This window comes from Ambystoma mexicanum, chromosome 2p (genome assembly GCF_040938575.1).
Source record: "Ambystoma mexicanum isolate Mex_15411 chromosome 2p, UKY_AmexF1_1, whole genome shotgun sequence".
NCBI classification, from domain to species: Eukaryota; Metazoa; Chordata; class Amphibia; order Caudata; family Ambystomatidae; genus Ambystoma; species Ambystoma mexicanum.
Window position 1 is genome coordinate 100,830,102 of NC_090923.1, and position 27,106 is coordinate 100,857,207.

Here is a 27,106-nt window from a genome sequence, read left to right on the forward strand (position 1 = left end):
GGGGATTGGCTTTTGGCCAGGCCCCTGGTCCTCCAAACAACTCAAGGTGGCCAGTTGCTCCTGCCACCCTCCGATGTGGATAATGACCCTGGACTTTGATCGATCATGCTCCATCTCCCCTGAAGTGACCTTTAGTGGGCATTGGCCATGGCTTGTGGCTAATGGCAATGGCCCACTTGCACCTTAAGTGACCAGTGGCCATGGTCTGCATCCACGGCCAGTGCCCTTGGCCAGGATATGCAACGTTCATATACGTTTAGGCAACTGACCTGTTCTTATTGCTATTAGTTCCATGATGTTGGATAACTAAGGGTTTAGTTTTGATCAGAATTACATAAATATGATTGGAACGTATAAGGCCTCAGATTACTCATTGAATTTCACGTGTTTAATGAGCATGACTGAAGGGATAATTACATTGGTGAACGTTGGCACATTAGTGTAAATTCGGTCTACGGGCCACACATATAAGGAAAAATAGCAGATTGACAGCACTGTATTGAAAGCAGAGATTAGGGTAAGAGCATGAGCGAGCATGCATTGTTGCCAATTAATACCTCATTTATCTTAATTGATCTATCAGGGTCCGCAATCAGACACTGTGATGTGGACAATGGTTGGCGTGAACCAGACTTGTTCAACTGTACATCCCCCCACTTCATGGACCTCTTGACACAGGTAAGATTCTCCCACTTTCTCCACTGGGGTCGCATTTATTTGTTTATTTTTTAACATTTTTGTTCACTGCTGGCCCAACCCAAAGGGCCTCAGAGTGACTGAACAGGGTCAAAGGGCATAGAGGAGGGAGGTGAAACAGAAGTTACATAATGTTTTCAGGATGAGTTGGAATGATTAGAACAGACAAGTGGTAGCAGGGGAAAGGGTGGGACAGTTTTATTTGTGGTAAACAGGTATGTTTTGAGGCTCTTTATGAAAGTGGTGATGAAGGGTGCAGTGTTGATGTGAAGAGGTAGGGTGTTTGTTGCCCTGAGTGCCCAGTGGTTAATACTTGTTGTTTTGTGCATGTTAGTTTGCTGAGTGGACTGTGGGAGATTCTGGTTTCCTTGTCTGGTATTTGTGTGGGAGATGGGTTTGTGTTTTTCCTCAAGGTAAGATGGGGTTTTGTAGTGGATACCTTGGAAAACAATGCAGAGTCCTATGAAGGCAATTCTTAGTGCTACGGGGAGCCAGTGGAGCTGGGTGAAAGCTGGGGTAATGTGTGAATGTTTGGGTAGGTGTTGGATGAGTCTGGCTGCTGAGTGTGTGGCTTGCAGCTGGGGTAAGAGAGTTGCTAGGGAGCCCAGTGAAGAGAGCATTGCTGTAGCTTGAACAGCATCAGTGCTTGGACTGCGGTGCAGAAGTCATCATGATAAAGGATTTGTCTGATCGTACGTAGGAGGGGTAGTTGTAGATTGCAGGTTTTGATGACTAGGAGTGTAACGGTATAAAGGTATACCATTGTAGATACCGTGAACAGCTTAATTGAACTATAATAGCCATCACTTTGTTTATACCGGTATACCGTTTTAGGGCCTGTAGTTATTAAGTGAGCTTTTCAATCTGATTTGTAAGGCTGCAGTAAGCAAGTGCTGCGCATTCTGGATCTTGCACTGTGGGATGTGGCGTTTGGCAGACAAGGGAATGGGGAAAGTGAGGCCACATTATCAAATGCATCTTTGATGCTGTGACCACTCTTTCTCTGTGATCAGTAGAGTCGGGTTAAAGATCAGCCAATTTGTAGTTTTCCCACCAATTTGAAAGATGGGGAACTACACTTCCCAGAATTCAAAGGAAGAATGAATTGGGTGCCCTTCCTATGCATGTCCACAAAAAACATTAGCTCTGTAGACTGTATGAACACTGGGCCTATCAGTGCTTTGTGATAGTATATAAACTGCCCCCCACCCCGCGCCACTGTCCTCCGTGTAGATTTACACATTGGCACTAGAGTTGTTGCTTTGCTTGATCCTTCACCTGCTTTCTGCATTTGGCACTGGACTGGAGCAGGCAGGACAGATTCTACATTCAATTTGAAGTATCCAGAGCAATGGGGGTGAGATATTTCTCAGGTCTATCCTCGATTTGTGACACCACCCATCCATGAAAGAATTCCTCTGTCTCAACTCACATGACAAGGGTTCTAATGCGCTCAGACCTGGGGAAAATGGTAATGATGGGGCTGTGGTGATGTGGTGGTCTATGCCATATTTGTGCCGATATGTATTTTAACTTTGTCATTTTCAAAATGTTTTTGTGCCACTATCTTTAAGAAGGTAAATGAACATGTATTGCAAGAATCAAGAAAGAAATCAACAGCGCCCACTGAACGCTGTCCTGGTAGGATTACATGGTCAGTGGTGACTCCAACATCAGACCTTTATAATACACCAGGCAGTTGGTAAACAAGCTATAGTTATTTGATCAATATGCAACCTTTCGGTGAGTGTGTGTTGGCTATGACATTTTGACAAAAGAAACACAATGACATGGGTTTTCAGGCCTCACATGAGTGACTTTTCTCCCTTTAATGGGATAAAGCGTTATCAAAACAAACTTTTATCACTGATCGCAGTGAGGGGTCATGATGCCCATGCCATGTGGTTCCAAAATAATGCAGGTCGAGGCCGATTTTCAAAGCCATGACCTGTGACTGAGCAGCAAGCTCATTGCTCATAATGTGCATTTTAACAATACTTCCGCTAGTCACTCTTTCATTCAAGGCGATCAACAAGTGAGCGCCATGAAAGACCAAATCTGCAGCCGCCTTAGATTCCTGAAGGATCAGCTAAAAATGTGCAGAGACAAGTTTCAAAATGCTGACAATTTATGAACTTAAAGAACATATTTGTTAAGATTAGTTAACTCCACCTGCAATACCACGATAAACATGATATACCGTAATTTGGCAAGAAGGTTATCATACTGCCATAAAACCAATACTGTGACACCCCTATTGATGACAGCAGCTATGTGGTGTGTGAAGGAAAAGTGGTGGTCAATGGTGAAGCCAAGCCATTTGACAGGTGAGGAGAGGGATATGTGTGGGTTGTCCGTGGCGAGTTCTTTGATCCATGCAGTGAGTTTGGGTTTGTGTTTGGGGAGACAGATGAGGAGATATTCCATTTTGCAAGGGTTGAGGTTGAGGAAGTGGGTGGCTATCCAAGTGGTGATTGTGGAGAGACAACTTTTGAGGATGTGGAGTTAGGAGGGGGACGAAAATATTTGGAAGTATATTTGTGTGTCGTCTGCATATTGGTGGAAGGGGATGTTGTGTTAAGTGTCAAATGTTTTGAACATATTGGCTGTAGAGGAGTGGAGACGGAGATTGTTTCTTTGCAAGAGAGTTGCCCATTGTTACATGAAATGACATGCCACGAATCAATACCATGGCAAATCCATATTATCCAAAAGCGCAAGAAGGTATCAGCCTTGTTCGTCAAAACTGTAATGTGTATCACCAGGGAACAGACGCAAAGCAGTTGGCATCATTAGTGGTGTGGAAAAGCCTCAACAAGTTGTTTCTTCTTTCACACAATTTCCACCACACAGTTAAACGGGTAAAATAAAAAATATCCACCTTGACTGTGTATGCATGCTCACAACTCGCATTCGGGCATCCCACAGGAGATGCTTCCGAATCTAAGTGAGAAATCAGTGATAACATATGAAGCAACATTATCTAAACACAGGATCATATTCGAACCTCAAAGATCACAATGGCTAAGAATACGGACATAACATAAGCAGCAGCATTAGATAATACTAACACGTGTGTGCTGAAGCCTACTGCACAGATTTGCCTAGAGCTGACAATCAGCAGTATTATGATCGAACAATTGTTCTAGTAACCGGTGTGCCTGGGTCCCCAAAATGTTTGTATGTGAAAAATAGCGTGATAATGGCAAAGCAGTTCAGCTCACTTCCGATTTTGTAAAAATATTTTGGTTCTGAGCATGCATTCCCCCCACCCCTAAATTAGGGGCAATACATCTACAATGGAGGAGATATGCCGATGATCTAATTACATTGGAAAATGGGAGTCAAATGAGGGGCCACAAAGAGGTGCCCCTGATCACGCAACAGCGGCCATTTTATAAGCCCTGGAGCGGTAAGGCAAGGCGTAACTCAAGGGGGTAGATCAGTTTCATCTTGCTTTACTGCTTTGGAGATTTTCTTTTTGCAAGCGTATAGGCACAAAGCGGAAACAATATTTCCACCGTAAATTCCTGCTCCTTCTGCAAAGAGCACATGGTTTAACGCCAGCATGTATGTCTCACGCTGGCATTACACTAATGGATTCCTATGAAATCCACCAGCATTTAGCACCTGCTAAAACCAGATGGATTCCCTACAATCTATTGTAAATGTTAGCTTCAAAGTGTAATTTGTAGCCAGCATTTTTTTTTACAAAACAGAGCATAAAAGTAATTTCACATATTCTTACTCTTTACTTTGCACTCCATTTTGCAAAAGTTGAAAACTGCATAGAGGAGACCCAACACCACTTAAGTGCACTTAATATAAATTGACTGCTTATGTGGTCGGGGAGTACATTAGTACTGGAGCTCAGTTATATCAGCTCTCCATACAACAAGTAATCCATAATACAGTGTTGCTCATTTTGCAAGTCCCACAGATTGTTGGAAAAGTTAGGTCAAGTCAGGTGTAAATGCGTTACAACAACTTCTTTAATGGCCTGTGTGATTTTCGATTGCATTTGAGGCGCTATGTGGCACTGAACGGACTAGCCGTATCTGTCATGCTTTCCCGGTCCAGCTCAAAACATTGCATGTTTTAACACCAGCATGTATTTTCGTGCTGGTATTAAATGAATAGATTCCAATGGAATACACCTGTCTTTTACACCTGGTAAATTACTTCTGCAATCCTTAATTGCTGGTGTCATTCATGCCTGTGGTTTGCACTGTATATTTTAACTGCATGGTGGAATGGTTTAAAATTGCATGGGGGAGCAGGACCATTTGCACAGAAGTGCAAACAGACATGGTCCTGCCTTCCCTGTGCAACCTGGATTTTAAATGACAATGACCACTCTTTCAATGCACTTGCCTTTTACCTGTGAGGCCCACCATGCACTTCAGCTTGATAATAGGTCAGTGAATGAATGTGTAATCGAAGGATCAGACACTGAAATCCCATTAGGTGCAGACATTGTCCCGGTGATATGGCCATAAGGTCACCTTATCTTGCACCACACCATCCATTCTGATTTTTATCCCTACTGATTACTCATCCAATCATCAAAAAACCTTAACTTACAGACAAGACCTTTATTCTGGGTTTGTAAACACTGTAATCTGCCTGATAGTTAGTTTATGGTGATTTGTTTACTTTTCGTTTCCCTGCAAAACCTATTCTGTGTGCCTTTTGTTATAGAATGACAATGCCTTCAGTAGAATATCTCATCTGTGCTGCGGTGTCAGATCTGAATGACTCCTTTTCATTACATCATGAAACTGATTTGTATGAACCCATCTCTAGCATGGGTAGACTATAAAGACTTTTTTTGGATTGAACACAATATTTCTTTATCTGTTTATTTGTTGATGTTTTATACGGTGCCATCTGTGAAATACAGTCACTTCTTGCACCTTCACGGTGTGTCGTTGCTGTCGTATATTTCTCTGTACTTCATATCTCACTTCCAATTATAGTGTATTCTTTTTAACAGTAAACAGAAATCGAAATAATTTGAAAAGAAAGAAAGAAAGCTGATCTACTGAGATTTTTTTGCCATCCACTTCAAAATATAGTTTCAATAAATAGAAGATCTAGCAGCATAAAATTGTACATTTTACAGCATTTGTGATTAATTAGAATACTTATACACCACCTTAAATGTACTGTGTGGTTGTCCTCATTGCGCCCACCTGATTAAAAGCTGAAAGAGAAAGGTGTTCCTTCTAGGTTGAAAACGGCTTGGGACAGCTCTCCTGCTGTCTTCAGATGTCCAACATTGACATTGCTTTGTCCTTCAAGCTAATTCAGCCATCACTTAGTTAAGTACAGATTTGAACTTCTTCTGCCTCCAAGTTGGCCTGGTCCTAACCTGAATTTCTACCAAAATCAATATAATATCTGAAATCAGCAAGTTTCCCAGTGTGTATGTAACAGGAAACTTGAGACTTTGGAAATTGTTTGACACCTTTGTTTTACCTTGCGAGGAGGGTCGGAGGAATTCCTACAGCACCTAGGGAATGTAAACTAAAACATAAACGTAAGGCTCTATGACTAACATTGTCAGGATGGATGACTAACATTTATAACGAGATCCTAGTCCAATGTCCAGTTCCCTACACTAAGGGCAAGGTCACCTTATTTAACCCTGGTTGAGTCCTTCATTTCACTCACAATATATCGGTATTAAAGGCGCCACAAGAACAGTAGCTGCACTTGTGAGTAGCTGCTAGTTTCTGCTCCACTGTTCATGATCCTAAACTCTGCGGATTATGGTAGAGAAGAGCGAGAGAGTCACCGTTCGTGCAAGGTTCCTTCTCAATATACCCTCTATTTTATGTGCCACTATTTCCTGTTCCCTGACACCCCACCCTTCTTGTGACTCTACTGTGGGGATTCTCATTTGCTTTCTGTTAAATGAATCTCATGGTGGGTTATAGCAGAAAGGTTTTGGAGTGCGATTGGACTCGTTGGTAGATAGAAGTAGGATGACTAGGTGGACTCTAGTGGATCCCTTATATACCATACCACCTCCAAATGTCACATCATGTATCTGATGTCTTCTCCTTGACCTCAGGTCCCCCAGGTTCTGCTCCTTGATCCCTCTTTAAATGACATGTTTTTTTTTGTGTGGTAAAAACAAAAGTATTTATATGTGTGTTTTATTTAAGAAATGACTTACAGTGGTAAACAGTAACTGAGAGGAGGAGCAGTCCTAGTGCAAGGAGCGTTGTTTGATTGAATGGCGTATGCTGGATGATGAAGGTGTTAGACTAGCAATGTCTTTCAGAGAAAGGAACTGGAGGACAGAATACTATTATATTTTTGTATTAGTATAGTACAGTCAAAACATGACTTCTTAAACATACAAAATACCATATTTCAATAAATACTCATAAATTGAAAAAACAATATCAACTATATATCAACAATCCAATTTAATCACTTTGCGTGCTAAAAGCCAACAAATGGCCAAAATTCATCACCCAATGGGGGCTTTTAATATATCCTTGATATCGCCCCAAAATGTAGTCATATAAGTACAATATGATTTCCTTCAATATAAATTGTCCATAGACTGTCCTCACAGAGGAGGTTACCCTCCCCTGCTCCCGTCCCCAACAAATACTTCCTATGGTGGTCTGCCACGGCTTTGCAGGTGCATAGAAGATATTTGGCACTTTCCACAACCGGAACGTCATTTAATCGACAATGTCTTCAATCTCTCATTAAATTGATCCTAGCGCCAAGTACCTCCCAGGCCTCCACCAAGTTAAATTTAACTCTAATGTATTTCAGTCGTAGATATGCGCTTGGAAACTCTTTAACATGGTTAGGTACATGGTCTTGAGTAGGCATATGCATGATAGAATCTCTGCTTGATTATTTTGTGCAATATGCCATCTGGGCCCAGGACCTTAAGAACTTTGTGCTCTTAATGATATCTATGATGTCATCTGTCCTAAGATTGAATGACCATTTACCTTTATCCTGTGGATTTCAGTGGCCAATTTCAACCACTTCCCCAATCGTATAGTGATATTTTTAGCATTGAGAGCCTGAAACCAGTATTTACACATTTATAAATTATATATAGTTGTTCTGAAGGCAGAATGCAGGATATTTGCGTTAGACTGTTAGTTTTGGTAGGAGAGTGAGGGGCATGGAGTGGCTCCTTCCTTTCTTAACAGGTGGAGTCTTAGCTTTGTTTTGAAGAGTTCTACTGAAGTGGTGGCTTTGATGTCCTGGGGAAGTGTATTACAGTGGAGTGGGAAAACCACAGAAAAGGGGAGAAAATGGAAGGTGGAATTGAGGGCGGCGATTCAAACATTGTGAAGAGACAAGAAGCAGAGAGTTCCAGAGGGAACGTACAATGAGATACAGTCAAAGAGGTAGTGAAGGGCAAGAACATGGGTGGATTTATAGACCAGTAGCAGGAATTTAAAGAGAGGTTGATTTGGTCATACATGAGCCATGGGCGGAGCAGAACCACACCCAAAGCTGGGGAGATGATGCAGTGAAAAACCTAAGCAATTATGATTGACTGGTACAAACAGAAATAACCCGCAAGGCTATGCAGCCATGATGGTAGTCTCTGACCGGGTATATCAAGTCCCGTTCTGTGTAATCAGAAAAGGTCAGCTGCAGGCAGAGGTTATGTTACGTGGGTAGGCTGAAAGGAATTGTATAGCTCATGTATTGTACTATAAAGCATGTCAATCAAGGGACATGCTAATGTTCTCTTAGAAAACCCATTGTTGCTGTAACTTTCTAAATATATCTTACTGATTTCTCTGTGTAAAACCCATTGTGTAATACCCTATAAAACCCTGAAGTTTATGAGCTCTGGTGCCACATTCTTGGGATGGGATATTCTGCAAGTGTCCTTGTCCATGTCTACAAAGCTTTTGGGAATTCATTGACTCTAGCTTTGCTGCCACCATTGCTTATTGGATTTATTGCCAGGTTTCCACATGCCCATCCAGTGTAGGGACAGTAGGTAGATCTGTGGGGTTGGAGAGATATGGGTAAGCTGAAAAGGGTGCATGTCACAAAGTTGAGGACTTTGTTGAGGGCAGCAAAATAGCAGAGGAGTAGACCAAGACATAGGCTTGCAGAGTAGTTCACTTTGCTGAGCACAAGAGTAGAGATAAGGATTTTAATTGAGTGGTGCGTTAGGTGGTAGTGGACTTTTCTAATTTTTAGGAGGTTGAGTTTGGCTGCAGTGGCCATGATGAACTGATAGAGTTGTAGGTCTCTTTCAGAGGACTCAAGGTTGCGAGCCTTGGTGGGGGTTTGGGAGGTCAGGGGGAAAAGATGAGGGAGGCAGGGTTTCTGTTTAGCATGAGGCAATGTTGACCCATCCAGTGGCCGATGGCAGTCTAGAAGTTGATTATGTGTTCAGAGATTTCTATGGTTGAAGAAGGGTAGGGAAAAGGCAAGTATCATCAGCGAAGAGGTAATAGTTAAAGCCAAAGTTTGGCAAGTGAGGTGGTGTATAGGGTAAATAAGAGTGCCTTGGACTGATACCTGAAGAACAACCACTGCAAAGGCTGTCGTGAAGGAGATGCTGGCTTCCCTTGCGATATAGAAGGAGCAGGGTGAGGGCTAGGTGGACACGATGTTGAGTAAAGTATCCTTCAAGCAAAGTAGGGAAAGCGGTTGAAGTAGGGTGGGATAATCCACAGTGTCAAAGGCAGCAGAAAAGTATAGAAGGATGAGAATGGAGACATGGTGAGAGTGGTGGGCAGTGGTAAGAAATTGGCAGCGTGGATGAGCGCAGTCTCGTTGGAGTGTTTGGACTGGAATGCAGATTAGAGGAGGTCAACAAGTGAGTGTACCTTGAGATAGTTGACCTTTCGAGGATTTAAGAGTGGTAGGAGAGAAGAGAGCGGTCTGTAGAATCAAGTCTTGTTGAGGTGAACACTTGGTTTCTTTAGGATAGTGTAAACTGTGTTTTTTTTTAACATGCTACGGAGATACCAGTTGAGAGAGAGTGAGTGAGGGGTTGGATAAGAGAGTGATTTGAGCAGAGGTGATAGGGGTACTTTCCTTAATAATTTGTGGCACAAAGGGGTCAGTTAGAGTGCAGGGTGAGTTGGCATAGTGAAGGGTTGTTAGACGTTCAGTGTGGGATGAGGCAAATAAAGTGAGATGAGGAGGAAAAGACAGGGAGAGAGCGGTAGAGATAGAAGAATGGGTAAAAGTGTGTTGTGTTTTGGCAATATTTGTGGGGGAGGAGGCCGTGTCATTGCGGCGAGAGAGGAGGAAATTAAATGGTTCTTAGTGTTAAAGCATGGCATGGAGGTTCATGGATAGTTTGTGAGGGTGTGAGCACAAATAGGAAACAAGATGAGTGTAATAGAAATATTTGGCCATGTCACGAGATTCGGTCAGGGTGAGTAGAAAGTCCTTGTAGGTAGTGCAAAGAGTGGGGACAAGTCTTTGTGCAAGTGGTTTAAGCAGCGACACATTGTTGTCCTCAGTAGTTGTATGGCTGGGGAGTCTCATATTCGAGGGCGCAGGCGTGAAGTGGCGACGTATCATGCAGGGTAATGATTATTGAAGGAGTACACAGTGCAGAGTTGAATTCAATAATGGCGAGTTCAATGCATTGAGTTGTCAGAGAGAGCTCGGAGTGAGATGTTGACTTAGTTGAGGTATGGGACCACAGAGAGTGGCTTGAATTTACATTTGGTAGTGAATTAGGGATGTGGATGGGAGAGTGGTGGAGCAGTAGAGACGGTGAAGTGGAAGGCGGGGGATGATTGTAAGAGCAGAGGAGACCATGGTGGAAGATAGCAATATGAGATTGAGAGAGTGTCCTTGGCTGTGCATTGGAAGGCTACTAAGGTTTAGTCAACTAGTCACTAGTTTGAGTTGACAGAGAATGAAGTAATGTTGGAGCTGCTGGGTATTTTGTAGAATATGAGGTCACCCATTACAATGGCATGTACATCATTTGGGAGCATTGTGAGTAAAAGCTTAAGATCAGAGCAGAAGCGTATGATTGTGCCCAGTGATCGGTAGATGAGAATGATTGTAAAGGGTGGGAGGGGAGAGCAAGGAGGTGGCCTGAGATATGCTTTTTATGATTATTATTAGGGTATTTATTGAGTGCGGAAGTAACAATGGAGTATTTTACAATCATAGGGGAAGAACAAGGTTAGGGAGCAGAGAAACAAGGAGTGGGGATATAACAACGGGGGAGGGAGGGTAATTGCACTAACCCTGGCCATCAAAGCCATCACTTTAGTGGAACTCTTCAAAACGAGGCTCAACCAACACCTGATATCAATTGACGGAGCTACGCCAAGCTCCTCACCCTCATACCGAAACTAACCTTCGAAGGGATTGTGTCCTCCGACGTATTCCTTATCTATGATATTTGTATCTCCAGATTGCTGGCCTCGGAAAAAATGTTTTCCCAGTAGAGGGCGCTGTGCGTCGACGTCCGTCGAGTAGGTGCTCCTCGACAGCCACCGCATCGACGCCGACGTCATCATGCCTATAAATGGCCACGCGCAGCGTCCGTTGCTCAGTTCCGTTTTTCCGCGCTTCGTGTGCCTCGGAATACCGTTGCTCAGTTTGTCAGTCGATATATATTCATATTTCCTCGAGAAAACCGACTCGTACTCGATGGCTTCCTCCTCCGACCCGACGACTCCTCGGTCCAGTTTCAAAAAATGGCGAGACTGTGGGAAGAAAATGTCGTTGACGGATCCTCACAGGATCTGTTTGTGGTGTCTGGGAATCGAACACCAGTGTTCGGAGTGTGAGGAATACCTATCTATGACGGCGAAAGCCTTGAAGGAGCGTAAGGGGAAGCTCGAGAGAGGTAAGTCAATTTTAACTTCCTTGAAAGTTTCCGCGGTAGAGTCGAGACATTCGTCTCCTCACCGTCGAAAGCATTCTCGGTCTAGGTCTCGAAGTGGCTCCCACCACTCGTCGAGGTCTAGACACTTGAAAAAAAGACGAAGAAGATCCCCTTTATCGTCGTCTTCTAGTTCCCCTGAAAGAGTAAATTGCCCCACAAAACACAGCTCTCAAGCTGAGTGGGAGGAATTCAGAAAAAAGATGCTAAGCGTCTTCGAGAAAGCGGCCTCGACCCCCTCGAAGTCAGCTGAGGGTGATACCCCGGTTGAAAAGCCCAAAAAATCTAAACGCCGCGAGTCGAAGCACCCGGCGAAAGAGGCGACCCGAAAGCGCCATGAGCCATCGGGAAGTAAAGCATCTTCGACGCCATCGTCGAAAGCCCCTTCGAAACACAGATCGGCGCCTTTGACGCCGTTATCGAAGGGTTCTTCGACGCATCCGTCGATCGAGTCGACGTCGAAGCCGACATCGACGCCAAAACCCATGGCTACGCCACAGCCAACGGTTACACCGAGAGCCTCTGACACAACGTTGAGAACGTCGTCGACATCCTCGAGCAGGATTCCGATCCTCTCGAGTTCTTCGAGGCCTCTTCCAGTTTTCTCGACGCCTTTGTCGGCGCCTTCGAGGATTTTTACATCGGCGTCGACGACATCGACCTTTTCAAGGCCACTGATGATGGCTCCCTCTGCCTTAGAGATGGGTTTTATACCATTTCACAGACCTGAGCATCCCCCCTTAACTTCAATTTTTGAAGAAAGGGAAGATTCTGATCAAGAAAGGCCTTTTGGGCTGCAGAGGACCACATTACCTGAACCAGAGACTTTTGCCTCTGAGGAAAGAAGGTTGAAAGACCTTCAGGATGCTTTACAGGAAGCAAGTGGCCTAGACACTTCCCCAGAAGAGAATTTGTCAAACCAGACCCAGGGGAACATGCTGATACCCCTTATGGAAGCCTAATGTCAAGAATTATGGAGTTCATGGGTTGGTCTGCGCCTTCACCTGTTTTTCAGCAGGATGACCTCACAGATATTCTGGATAAAGGTCCACAGGAGGATCCTGTGGTGCCCTTTCATTCTACTTTACAAAGAAAGATTTTAACTAACTGGGAAACTCCTGAAGTTGTCCCTGCGGTTAACAAGAAGTTGTCAGCGAAATATAGGGTATCTGCTGCTGACCCTGAATACCTATCTAAGCACCCTACTCCAGAGAGTCTGGTGGTCCAGGCTGCAACTTCATCAGGCAGTACTTCTGCATACCCCACTGCTCTTCAGGATAGGGATGATAAAAAATATGATGCCATGGCTAAGAAAGTCTTCTCGGCCTGTAGCATGGCTTTAAAATCTATTAATGCAACTTGTACGCTCGCTAGGTGCAGCCACACTCTTTGGGAGTGTGCTTCATCAGCGGCTGACTGCATACCGGAAGGAGAAGAAAGGGACGCATTTTTAAATATCATCAGAGATGGTAAAGATGCAATATGTGAGTCCCTTCAAACTGGCATTGATTCTGCTGACAGTATCAGCAGGGCCATGGCGGCAAGTACCACAATCCGCAGGCATGCGTGGTTGAGAAAGTCCGGCTTTGCTTCTGACGTACAGGCCAGACTTTTAAATATGCCCTTTGACGGCTCTTCCCTATTTGGTAAAAAGGCGGATGACAGTTTGGAAAAACTACAAACATCTAAAGCAGCAGCCAAGTCACTAGGAGCTGCAATCCGACAAACTAATTTTCGTCCCTCAGGATCCTCTTGGAGAGGAAGGTCCTTTCGCTATTATTCCTCATATGGAAGAGGCAGAGGACGGCCGGCTCAAAGAGGCCAAGGAAAATGTACCCGTGGTGGACGGGGTAAAGGAAAGAAAGCCGCATCAGCAGGAGCAGGTGCCTCTTTACCCTCTGCATCTGCATCAGCCGCTCCAAAACTACTCTGAGGTCTCCCATCGCAATACACCTGTAGGTGGCAGGTTAACTCACCATCTGACGGAATGGCAGGCTATTACGTCAGATGCTTGGGCATTGGAGACAGTTGCCCAAGGTTACTGCCTGCCTTTTCTACGCATCCCTCAGAGCCATTCACCGGGGAACAGCTCTCTGAAAGTGCCGGATCCGCTCCTCTTGCAGGAAGTTCTAGACCTGCTAGAGAAAGGTGCCATAGAACCGGTACCTGTAGCGGACAAGAACAAGGGCTGGTACTCCCCCTACTTTCTCATACCAAAGAAAGACAGAGGACTGAGACCCATCCTGGACTTACGAGAATTGAACAAGTTTCTCAGGAAGGACAAGTTCAAGATGGTAACTCTCTCTCAGATCCTTCAGGCCCTCCAGCTTCAGGACTGGTTGGTATCTCTGGACCTTCAGGATGCTTATTTCCATGTGCCAATCCATCCCAAGCACAGGAAGTACCTGAGGTTCGCAATTGGCAACTCTCATTATCAATTTCGAGTTCTGCCATTTGGGCTGACCTCCGCCCCGAGGGTCTTCACCAAGCTAATGTCGGTTGTGGCTGCAAGTCTAAGGAGGGAAGGGATTCACGTCTACCCCTACCTGGACGATTGGTTGATCAGAGCAGTTTCTTCGGAACAAGCTCGGATCCAACTAGATTATGTCTGCCACTCCCTTCACAGGCTGGGCTTCTCCCTCAATTTAAAGAAGTCACAGATGATACCATCACAGAGACTCCAGTTCATTGGAGCAGTCCTGGACACGTCCCTGGGAAAAGCCTCGCCACCAGAGGTGAGGGCTCAAGATATTCTGCAGATGGTCACCAGGTTTCAAGATGCCCAACGTCTCCCAGCCTACGACTTTTTGAGGTTGCTAGGCCTCATGGCATCCTGCATATCCCTTGTGCCAGAGGCTCGCCTGAGAATGAGATCCCTTCAGTGGGCACTGAGGACTCAGTGGTCACAATTCTCAGGGAGGATGACAGATCTCCTCCGGATTCCGGACAAGGTAGCCCACGACCTTCAATGGTGGGCCTCTCCAGAGAACATCTTGAAAGGAGAACTGTTTTGGCAACCATGGCCGGAGATAACAGTAGTCACAGACGCCTCACTCACGGGGTGGGGAGCCCATGCCAACAACTTGACCATCAGCGGTCGTTGGTCTCCATCGGAGTCCAGACTACACATCAACCTGTTGGAGCTGAGAGCCATCAAACTGGCACTGAAGGCTTTTCTGCCGTCTGTACGGGGGAGAAACGTCCTGATAATGACGGACAATACAGTGGCCATGCACTACCTCAACAAAAGAGGAGGCGTAGGGTGACTGCCACTGTGCAGAGAGGCGATGCAGCTCTGGTTTTGGGCAATTCAGGAAGGAATCTCTCTATCGGCAATTCACCTAGCCGGAGAGAAGAACTTGATAGCGGACGCTCTGAGCAGGCAGAACACAGTCTCCCACGAATGGGAGATAGCTCAAGAAGTCCTTCAAGAGATCTTCGCCCTTTGAGGAACCCCTCAAGTGGATATGTTCGCCACCAGTATCAACAGGAAGTGCGACAGATTTTGCTCAAGGGAATTTCCCCCGAGAGGAGCTCTAGGAGACGCGTTCGTAGTGGACTGGGAGTTCCCACTTCTGTACGCGTTTCCTCCGGTCCCTGTCATTCCTCAAATGATCAGGAGGTTGAGAAGGTTTCGGAAGACCATGATCCTAATTGCCCCGGATTGGGCCAGGAGAACGTGGTACCCGGACCTTCTGGACATGTCCATCTGTCCTCCTATTCGTCTACCGTACAGAGAGGATCTTCTCTCGCAGAAGGGAGGTCAGGTTCTCCATCCAGCCATCAAGACCCTCAACCTTCACGCTTGGTATCTGAAAGGTTGAGATACAAGGATTGGGACCTTCCAGATGACGTCATGGAGGTGTTGCTTTCGGCCAGAAGACCAGCAACTAAGACTCTATACCGCTGCCGTTGGAATAAATTTTGCAGCTGGTGCAGAGAAAAGAATATCGAACCCTTTTCATGTGGTACACCTGCGGTGTTATCCTTCTTACTTTATTTGGCAAATTCAGGCCTTCAAGTTGGCACTATTAAGGGCTATCTCGCAGCGCTATCGATCTTTAAGCGCACTGTGGAGGAGCCATCGTATTTCAAAATTCTATTGGTAATACAATACCTGAAAGGTCTAACTAATGTTTACCCTCCAAGACCATTCCAAGTTCCCTTATGGGACTTAAATCTAGTTTTAAACTTCCTAAAGGGTGCTCCCTTTGAACCACTCCACTCTTGTTCATTGAAGTTTCTCACCCTCAAAACTGTTTTATTGGTAGCATTAACATCTGCTAGAAGGGTTAGCGAGATACAAGCCCTATCTTGTAAACCTCCTCATACAACTTTTCACAAGGACAAAGTCTTTCTACAGGTGAAGCCTAACTTCCTCCCAAAGGTAGTTTCGGAATTTCACATTACTCAGAAGATTACTTTACCTTCATTCTATCCTCCTCCCCATCCGGGGAAAGAGGAAGAGAGACTACACAGGCTGGACCCTAAGCGAGCCTTGAGTTTTTATATCAGTAGACTTGCTAAAAGTAGACAAGCAGACCAATTCTTTGTAGGTTACGCAGGACATAAATTAGGATTACCAATAACCAAACAAACCATCTCCAGATGGATTATTTTAGCCATTCTGGAATGTTACAAACTGGCAGGGAAAGAGCCCCCTCAAAATCTAAGGGCTCATTCGACCAGGGGTATCGCAGCATCCTCAGCTCTTCAAAGAGGGGTACCAATTAGAGACATATGTGCGGCTGCCACATGGTGGTCCGCACATACCTTTACCAAATTTTATAGCCTGGATTCCTCCTCTAGTCAAGAGACTAGATTTGGCAAAGCTGTGTTACACTCTGTTCATTCTTAAAGGGTAACATGGCATCTCTTACTCCCGCCTCCAATCACATACCACTGCTATGGGAGACTATCATAGATAAGGAATACGTCGGAGGACACAATCCCTTCGAAGAACAAGTTACTTCTTACCTTGTAACGTTCTTTCGATGGGATGTTCCTCCGACGTATTCCTTATCGCCCCTCCCATCCATCCCCGCAGTAACATTTCCCTTGTAGTTGCAGCATACGCTCCTTCAAGGGTAGTAACCATTCATACAATAACTACTATACTCTACAAAACGGAACTGAGCAACGGACGCTGCGCGTGGCCATTTAGAGGCATGATGACGTCGGCATCGATACGGTGGCCGTCGAGGAGCACCTACTCGACGGACGTCGACGCACAGCGCCCTCTACTGGGAAAAATGTTTTTCCGAGGCCAGCAAGCTGGAGATACAAATATCATAGATAAGGAATACGTCGGAGGAACATCCCATCGAAAGAAAGTTACAAGATAAGAAGTAACTTGTTCGTCTAACTGAAATCTCCTGCATTCTGCCCTCAGAACAACTGAATGTAATTTGTAAATGTGTAAATACTGGCATCAGGCTCTCAATGTTAAAACTATTATGATTTCATTGACCTAAGACCTTGGATCCATATGGTAAATACAATGCCTAATTAAAGTGCTCTAAGGATGAAGTGAAATCGGCGAGGGTGTGAATGGTGTGTACTTGCTGATCATGGGACCATCACCACTTTTTTGGGGGGTTAGATGAGAGGAGTGAGAAAACAAGGCAAAGTTGGTGTGAAGGCCGGCCAGGGTGTTGGGTCTGAGTGGGCGAGAATCCAACTTTCATTGATAGCCATCACAGACAGTTTGCTACGTTGGGAGTCAAAATGATGGTTGAGAATATATATATATATACATATATATATATATATTTATATTTCTTTTTAGGTATTTGGCATTCTAGAGAAGGTGACGTCAACAGGCATAGGAGAAGTATAGACGCTAGTTGCTGGAGTAGATGAAGGGATGTATGTAGGGTAGATGACATCGGAGTAGGTGGATGGGAGAGGGAGGAGTGGCCGAGTAGCATTTGAGAAGAGAGTGAAGAGTGTAGATGTGGAGGCAGGGGGAGTGCGGCAAGGCACGTAGACGGAAGAAGAGTGTGGGCAGATGCCCTAGGAGAAAGGAAAAGTTAGAAAGTAGAGCAGAATCATATGCATATCAGACAAGGAGTGATGGGAACAGTATAGGGGCCAACACGGGGACCTAGTCAAGTAAAACATTTAATTTAAGGCGTCCAAAAATGCAATGTTAAGTCACAGTGTCCAAGATGCTAGCTACAGTGTATAAGCTGTGGAGTCTGAGGAGGAGTAAAGCCAACACTGAGCACCAGCCAGCACCAGCCACACCCAGCCTTTCTGTACTGTTATCCACTCTCTAACATAACGGAGAGTACATGATGAGCACTGCCTGCATTCTGACACCTTATGTTATGAGCTACTATGGAATAGTCTATAGTCTGCCTCGGCAGTTCGATCACCTCGGACAGGCCTGTTCTTTCCAATGCTTAATCATTACATTTCAGCGTCTCACTAATCACATGTCACATAGAGCATAGGGGTCATAGGGAAGATAAGGCTTTTGGGAGAGATTAGTTGTAATACTATTGAGAACTCACATGTTTATATTGTGCGCCTGGATTGGCATATCACTACTCAAGCCATATGAATTGCAAGTGTTTCCTATGCTGGTGGGACCATTACTTGTGCGTATTACGACTTGGGGTCTGCGAAAATGAGGTTCATCCAGCGTGATTGGTCAAACTTCATAATTGTAACTTTTGTGAAATTGCGAAAACGTAAGAATTTTTTTTTCAATTACGTCACTACTGAAACAAAATCCTGCAAATTATATTTTTATTAGATTTTCTTCTGCAAGTACATCTAAATCACTTAGTTTGCTGAAAAGTAACCTAGACAAAAAGTAATTTTCGTGATTCTTTATCAGCAAAAAATGTGAAAAACTCGAGTTTAGGACCTGTTGAAATCACTCGTTTTACACTTATTTTCACCAGTGGCAAACCTAGGTTGCTAGAAAAAATCACTACAGATAAACTCTTGTTGCAGATTTTCTTAGCAAAATAAGTGACATTTCATTTAAATTGCTGACGAAGTCTCCGACAGCAGTCCCTTTGCTGGCTTTTTTCCAGCAGTTTTACAGAGTGCAGAGCCTATTTTTGCGAAATTCATGTGCTGTAAATGCACTGATTCATGTTTATAAGATGAAATTGATTTCACAGTTTTGCAAAATTGGTGAAAGCAAAATTGCCAAATGTTCCATATTCCTCATTGCAATGCACAGGTCTTAAACCCATATTCTACTCTTATGTGCACCCTTAAAGCCACATGCCTTTGTTATGTGCTTCGAGGAGTTAGAACAGCAGTTCTGGCCGCACAGCCTTTTTTTGTGGCAAGTAATCACTGGTAAGTCACTCATTGAGCCTTTTTCCCTTGCATGCTTGTATGTATGTCACGGCCTAGCTAGCCAAGGCTGCAACAAAACTCTACACAAGGCATAAGGGGCTTAATGCACAGACATTGACAAACTGCACTCCGTGGATGACAGTAGGAATTAAGCAGCATAGGTCGCTAAAGAATCCGTGTCATAGCACAACATTGGGCCCCCCCCCCTGCAAGCCATGCTGAGGGCTTCCCCCAGCTCTGCAACAAATCATGGGTCGTGGCACAATCTGGGCTGACCCAGACTTTGAAACTCAGAATTATATCCACATCCCTCTTCCTTGTACCACTGCTTACGTATGAAGCACCTTGCCTCATATGTAAGTACTGTGTCGAGGAAGAGGGGCATTAGGAGTCATGAAGAGTACAGGTAACCAAGATAGGCATTGCTGCTATGTCCCTTTACCTCGTCCCAGTACTTGTGTATGAGGAAAAATGACTCATACACAAGTACCGAGACGAGGAAGAGTAGGGGTGGGAGTAATGTATGGTCATTAGTTATTTCCTTACCTGGTAAGTGTCGGTGCCTGGTGCCGTGTTGTTCCTCAATGCCTCCCATGACAGTAGAAACCTATACCTGGTATTTCCTTTCCATGATTATTTTTTTTTCCAGTCTCATGATAGTGTGGCTTATAACATTGGTTTCACCCTGGAAATGACTAGCTTCTTGCTATTCAAGGCAATGCTTGCATCGATACTGCCTTCAGGTTGTACAGGTCTCTTTGTTCATGCTGTTGAAGGGACATGGACCCCTCTCTGGGAGGTTTGTGATTGGGGTGGCTCTTTGCAAGATCAACTGGGTCAAGATTTGCCTTTTGTGAGTCAGGAGTTTAAAAGTTTAAACCCTTTTTTAAGTGATATGGGAAAGGTCTCTGGTGAGAGAGAAACATTGATCTGGAGAAGGGGGTTTGTGGGGGGGCTCCTTTACCGTGAAGTTGATGATGTCGACGGTATTACATTGGGCCTCATTACGACCCAGGCGGTAAGTTACCGCCTGGGTCGTACCTTTACCACCATGGCGTAAACTACGTTTACGCCATGGTGGTTGGCGGACTTACCGCCCCATTCCGAGGTTGGCGGGGCGGTAAGTCCCCAATCCCCATTTACCCTTCCCCAGTCCCATTTTTGCCCCATAGGGCATAATGGGAGTGGGGAAGGCGTTAATTACGCCACCGTAAATTACGGTGGCGTAATTATCAACAAGGTCCCTTAGGGCCATGGATTTTAACACCTGCTAAAAGCAGGTGTTAAATCCTCCATGGCGCTAAGGGACCTCGGAATCAGGCGGTAAGGGTCGGCACTGTTTACGCCGCCGTAAACCCCTTACCGCCTGGGTCCTAATGAGGCCCATTGTCTATGTATGTGGTGGGTTTGAGGAAGGAGAGAATGTACACTTTGGGGAGTTTTTTCCACAGCCGTCTGGTGAGGGATGTAAAGACACCTATCCAAAGTGGTAAACAGGGTGTCCACTAAGTTAGAAGAAATCTCTCAATTACTATCGTAGCTGAGCCGTCAGGCTTCACTGTTAGGAGGGGATGCGCTGGCAGGGAGGCCTAATCGAATGGCCAAAATAAGACACTACACACACATATACTGAAAAATATATACACTCTTTATCATAGTTAAGTGTTACTGAGTTTTACACACATCTGTGACAGCACTTGGAAAAGCCCACCTTAGGTAACATACCTGTTAGGTTTAGCCTGAACTAACCAACGGTTTGGTAACAATGGTTGAGCAGCCAGGCTTAGTCTAGGAGGGATAAGGGCTGTAGCGAAGCACACAGTACTTAGAGCATACAGTCAGTTCAAGGAAATACTGACACTAGCAGTTATATAAAGAAGAGTCATTTATTTTTTCTACACTTAGGCTTTAGACATACATCATATAAGTACTAGTCACATAATAATATCACAGAATAAAAGGTAAAACACTTTAAATCAAAAGTTAAGCAACACAAAAGGGAGAGAAACAAATGAAACAAATAAGCAAACTTTAGATCAACTCATGCAACTTCAATTAACCCCTGCTTAACCAATCTTTAAAAGTCCAACCCTATATTAGGTGAGCCTCACAGAGTCCAGGGGGGCACTGAGGGTCCAGTGACCAAAGGCTGAGGAGGAAAGAGGCAGGTAGGCCACAGACAGAGTAGAGTCTATAAAGGTTTTCTTCAGGTTTGCAGGTTAGTTTGGTAATTTAGAGCCCAATGAGTCGTTCATACCAAAGGGCCTCAAGATGCCCTGGAGGGCCGTGCAAGTAATAGCTTAACTGCAGCCCTCCAAGAACCCAATAACAATTCAGCAAGACCAAGGTAAGTACCAAGGCTCGCAACAGTACCTTTTCAATGAAGAACTTGGTGCAGCAGGCTGGTTCCCAAGGTGAGGCGACAGTTGTCCCCTGTTCGGGTTTCTTGGTTTGGGCGGCTGAAGAAGGAACTTTGGAGGGAGAAGGCTGGTGCACTCGAGCAGATGATCTTCCAGCACTGGTGCATTGGAGCCGTTCACAGGCTTTAGGTCAGTGATGGTTGTAGTCCGGTAGACTTCTCTTCGGTTCTCGGTCCACGACTCAGCTGAGAGGAGATCTAGGAGCGGAAAAGTGTCACTGCAGGCTCAGAAGGATTCCCACAAAGTTTCAGCTGGAACCGTGCTTTACACGATGGTGCACCGCAAAAAATAGCACAGGTCCCAGGGTATTGGGAGTTTGCAGCCCGGGAGGGTCACAGCTCTTCGTGTGATGGAGTAAAATGCAGGTGGTACACCAGTCCAGGGGAGAAAACCATATTCAAGAGATCTTCCCTGTCGCTCGGAATTTGGGGCTGGGTCTTCAACAGTCATTCAACAGCTCTGGCGGTCACTTGGGAGTTGCTGGTATGTCCTTTTACGAATTCCTCTTTGGATCTCCAGTCCAGTGGTCGACTCTGAGGTTCAGCTCCAGGACCCTCACCTTTCATTCAAGAAAACTGGCTGAGCCCACCAGACAAGCCTTTTATGCAAACCTGGCGGGGCTGTCCCAGGGAGGCAGCCAGACTCCCAGTTCAGACTGGTTTGTGGCAGGCACACTGTAGAACAAAGACCAGGTGAGTTTTGGTCACCTCCCCCACTTCCTGTCCTTTCAGGTACTTAGAGAATCTTCGATGGACTTTCCCAGGGAAGCCCACCAAAGACAAAAGCCCCATCAAGACCTCCCCCACCCAGGAAAGTAGAAGAAGGCTCAAGTAAGAAAAGGTCACATGAACAGTGCTTAAAAAAGTACAGCCACCATTTTTGGCAAAGGGTGAGTCCTGTGCCTCCTACTGTGACTGCATCATGTTGTGTCATGCAGGGTTGTTGCTAGGTCTGGAAAAGATCCGTGGCTACGCTAATGTCGGGACTGTTGGGACTGAGGGCTAGCTAGCTTTTTAGTTGTAACCCCTCATCTTCTATCCAGGGCTTCAACCAAAAGACCCAGGGCTATAGACCCCTCAGCCCCCCCCCAGCAACGCCTCGGGTGTCATGTATCGTTAGCAGTGCTGTGAGTGTAGGGGTCAGTGGGATCCGTATTGGGTTATGTGGGTATGTGGGTGCGACTGGCTACAGCTGCTGACACGCACAGGGATTGGGGAGGTAGTATGGGCTGGAGTGGCAGGATAGTGTTTGTGGAAAGGAGGCAGCACCACTTCCGGGTCTGAGTAGGCCTGAAGAGGCGCACTTCTCTGCACCCACCAGTGGTCAAAGTGGATGGGAGCGGTGCTCCTCTTTTCTTTATTAAGGTTTACTTTCCGCATACTTTTATTTTAAAAAGAAACCGTTCCGGAATGGTTTTGTTTTAAAATAAAACTATAGAAAGAAGTTGAAACTTGCACCTGAACATTCCCTTAAAAAGCGCGCGCATGTGGTTGGGGGTTTGTATTGTGCGTGGCAGGGGGTGTGGTGACAAAGTTTGTGGGGAGCAGGTGCAGGCCAGTAGGGAACATACTTCTTTTCGTACACTGCGACCACTGGCCGCTATACTTTGCTGAGGACACCTGGGTGACAGATGCCCTGGGATATCAGTACAAGAAAGCCTACCAGGTCATTCAATGAAGCGTGCATGGCCCTGCAGCTCTGGTTTTATGTGGGCTGCACCTAAGTCCTGCTGGAGATAAGAAAGTGAGTCTTGGGAGTGGCAAGAGGCTGGGTGCCTGCTAGGACAACAGGGCTCTGAAAAATAAAGGGGCGGGGCGTGTTGCTTCAAACCATAACAATGTGGCTTCATTTAGCGCTTGCTGCCACATTCCTTTTTCTTTCATAGCAATTTAAATAACATGTTTTGCTATCGCCTAATTTAATGGTACTCGATGTATCGACCTCAGAAGAATGAAGGGTTAATTGATTCATATCTACAGCCACCATGTACAACACAGATCTGGGGCTAATAGCAACACAGAAGTTGTAATAAGTAGAATGCATGTAAGGGGCTAGAGAGCTAACAGCCTCATCAGTTACAAAGCATGTGTTGAATTCTGTCTATTTCATGTTTATATTATCTGTGTTATACAAACCAATATCATCGCTAGAGTTGTGTATGTAACACAGGCGCGTCCGTGGTTATGTACATTAGAGTGCACACAATGCCTAACAGCTTGTCCTCTTGCTTGAAGCTGGAGAGCCTGGAGAAGAACGAGACGGAGCTGAACACCATCGAGGCCAAGAAGCTGGCTCACCGGCTGCGCGCTGTCACAGACCAGATGGAGCTCTACTTTGGCAATGATGTTCAGATCGCCTACCACCTGCTCTCCCGCCTGATGGAGTTCGAGAGTAAGCAGCGTGGCTTTGGCTTGACTGCCACGCAGGACGCCCATTTCAACGAGGTAAACAATATTTCATTTGCCAAGCAATGCACTGCATGGAATAGTCCGGAACTAGATATTAAGACTTCACCTCCAGACTCGTGGAACTTCTTCACTGATGTCATTGTTGGCTGCAGGTTTGATCCCTGGACACTCTGACACTGGAGGCAAGTTCTTATTGGGAAGGTGGGTAGGCCGGTTCCTCATGTCATTGGGCCGCCCCCGAGCTGAGGCAACGTGCTTATAGGCTGGAGTGCTTCTTTTGCCTGGTGTAAGTGACTTTGGGTCTTATTCTAAGTTTGGTGGTATCCTGCCACCAAACTACATCCGGCAGATTACAGGTGCTGGCAACGGTATGGTTTTTCCCATCGATGGGGGGAATTCCGGTGCTGGTAATACAGGCAGTTTTAACTAGTGGGGTGCCTGACTTACCTCCTGTACTTAGCTGGTGGTAAATCCGGCGATCCCACCAGCAAACATGTAGTTTGATGGTGCGGGAAAAGGTGCAGTAAGCGTATTACCGCCCCATTTTTCCCACAACGCCAAACCTGGAATGAGCCCCATTGTCTTCTTTCAGATCATACTGCTGCACATCAAGCAGAGGCGCTCCATTTAGTCATCACCCATTAGAGAAAGGGCTGTGAGCACAAAGCTGATTGCCAGGGTCACTGGTCTGACATTGGCATTCCGGGCTGGAGAGCCATCCTGGTTGTCTGAATCCATGGCATGGGAGTCACTTCCTTGATGACGGTGTTATTGCAACTGAAGACCCATTACCAAGTGCTGCTGCTTTTGCTATGAAGCACCTACCCTGGTCTCTTAACATTAGCAATCTGCTTCACTGTATGCTACGTTAAAGTCACTGGGCATCATTACGAGTCTGCCAGTAACACACCGTTGCTACCGGCGGGTTACCGGCAGACTCGCCTTACCATTACCAACGCCCGATATTCCCTTGTTCCCCGGAACGGCAGTAAGTTCCCATTCCATGGAGTCCCCCATGGAGACCCATAGGACTCAATGCAACGGGAACCACTGAAGCACTGGCGCCGTTGTTAGCAGTGCCGGTGCTTCAGTGATTTCTCTGCCAGTAGGGGCCTGAACTCCTGGGAAGATCGGCATGACGGTAATCAACTTCCCCTACCGACAGACCTGGAGTGAGCCAGTCCGGTAACAATGCCAGAGCTGGTCGTGCCGGCATTCTTCCCAGCGTTGTTATCGGACCGGCTCACTCGTAAAGAGGCCCACTGTTACATATTTTTCACTATTACGTCAAATAGCAAACACATTTAATCTATTTTCATCCAGATAATCAGTGCATTAAAGTTGTATGATTTACTCCAATTACGTTTATAATAGATCAAATGCGTTCTCTGTTTGAGCAAATTAAACAGTGGCTCATAAAGCAGATTTTTAAGCAGCACATAAACTAATTTTCAAGAAATTACATGGCTTTATTGTGTACAGAAAGAGTATTGAACATGACTGCAAAATATATAGGCTATATTGTAGCACTTGATCATCAGTAGCTAAGGTAAAATGCACTTCAAATCAAAACAACATCTTCAGACTAAAATAAGCAAGCAAAGAAGAGGAAGGTGTAGTTTGTCAGCAGTATTTTGATCAAACAAAAAGGAAATCCGCATTTAATTCCATTTAATCCTCTTTATTTTCTCCTAACCCTGTGTAGGCCGAAAGGCAATCCATATTATTTGGTTGGTGGTTATGCAGCAAAGGAACCTTTTCTCTTGGGCCTTGTGCGTTTATCCAGCTGATTTAGATTGAAGCCTTTTGCTAAGAAAGACATATCCATTTTGGTAGCTAAATGCATTCATTCAGGTCCGTACTCTCCCCTCGAGGCGCACCTAAACAGGTCACCCGGAAGGGAAGGGGGAAGTGGATCAAATAAAAAAAACGCAGGATCAGCTTCTTCTTTGTTTGCTATAACAACCTGTTAAAAGATAAACAACGTGAGTTGACCCTCTTCCTAATGACTTCTCACACCTGTGACATACCACCTTCCACCTTAAAATGCCTGTGCTTCCTCAGCTAGTGCCTTGAGGAAATGTGAATGAGATGAAGGCGAGATAACTAGTCAGTTCTTCCAATTCTTGAAAATGGAAACTGCCGTTCACTATTCTACTTTCTAGTTGATATTGTTAAAACGTATATACACTGTCCTGTGTAGCGTATTGAAAACGATGTCTCCTAACATTACCTATTTACTTTGCCTATAATTAAACCTTTCGGTGAATAAGCAATATAGCTTAATGTTCAGTCTTTTCCTGCTCTTTCTTTAAACCGCTGCTTCCGCAATGGAGTCTTTCTCTATGTTTAACTTTGTTTATGCCCTGAGCATGTCACTTCTCCTTGGACGTGCCAGACCTCGATCTCTTCCTCTCGCGAGATCTCGTCAGCGCCGTGTTGGTTCGCGTGCACTTCCTGGCGTGTCCCAGGTCAGGCAAACAGAGGCAACTGAAATTTCGAAACGCTCCCGGCTCACTCCTCAATGTACCGCGTATTATGACTGCGCCAGCCTCCTCAATGGGCATTGATGCAGCAGTTATGTTATGTTATGTTATGTTAAAGGTACTTATATAGTGCACCGTCACCAACTGAATTGGTCCCCAGGTGTGATTTGATTAGTTTCCAAAACAGGATCCGGACACTGGTATACGTTATATAGAAAAAATGAACTTTCTTTTCGTGACGCTATTTAAAAATGGACAAAAGCTGTTTAACTCTAACGACGTACTTTCCCAATACTGCTATACGGAAGCACTCAAATTAAACATGTACTGCTTTTAACTAAACATTATCCCAAGCCCCTACTAACAACTCTGATATTTTGAGGATTCTTTCTTTAAGACGTTTTCTTCAGGAGCTCATACATTATGATGTTGCTGCTACTACTCCTGTGATGAAAGGCAGTTTAGAATGTTACAGCAGTTAAGATCAATCCTCCAAGGTTCCAATTCCTCCATCTTGGCTTGGGAAGTTTTCTGATGTCTTCATACATACAGAGTTAAGGGTATTAAATTAAGTGACTACCTTAGTACCCATCCCCTACACCTTTTCCTCGACAGACCAAAATGGTTGCTAAAACACTTCCCAATCTCGTGCACCTGTGCAATGCACCTATGAACCCTGAAACAATTCCTTTGATTAATTCACAATTGCTTCTTATTCTACTCTACATCGGCTAGTTTTCCTAGTTTCTTTTCTACTCACAAAGATGCAGGATGTTCATATTTTGAATGGACTGGCTATAATATTTTTCTAATAAAGTGTTCACATGTCATAATATTGATCCATGGCAAATGTTCCACTTGTTTTTGATTGGGGAATTCCTAGTAGTTTTTTGTCTT

The 27,106-nt window shown here is 45.0% G+C and overlaps 1 protein-coding gene across 3 annotated transcripts in view; it reads left to right on the plus strand.

Annotated features, from left to right (window-relative positions):
* Positions 1 to 27,106, plus strand: part of CELSR3 (cadherin EGF LAG seven-pass G-type receptor 3) — a 968,624-nt gene that overhangs the window by 684,717 nt on the left and 256,801 nt on the right. For all 3 annotated transcript variants that reach the window (XM_069643335.1, XM_069643336.1, XM_069643337.1), the window contains 2 exons: positions 584 to 678; positions 23,550 to 23,759. In XM_069643335.1, the coding sequence (XP_069499436.1) occupies positions 584 to 678; positions 23,550 to 23,759 (305 nt within the window). The remainder of the gene's footprint in view (positions 1 to 583; positions 679 to 23,549; positions 23,760 to 27,106) is intronic.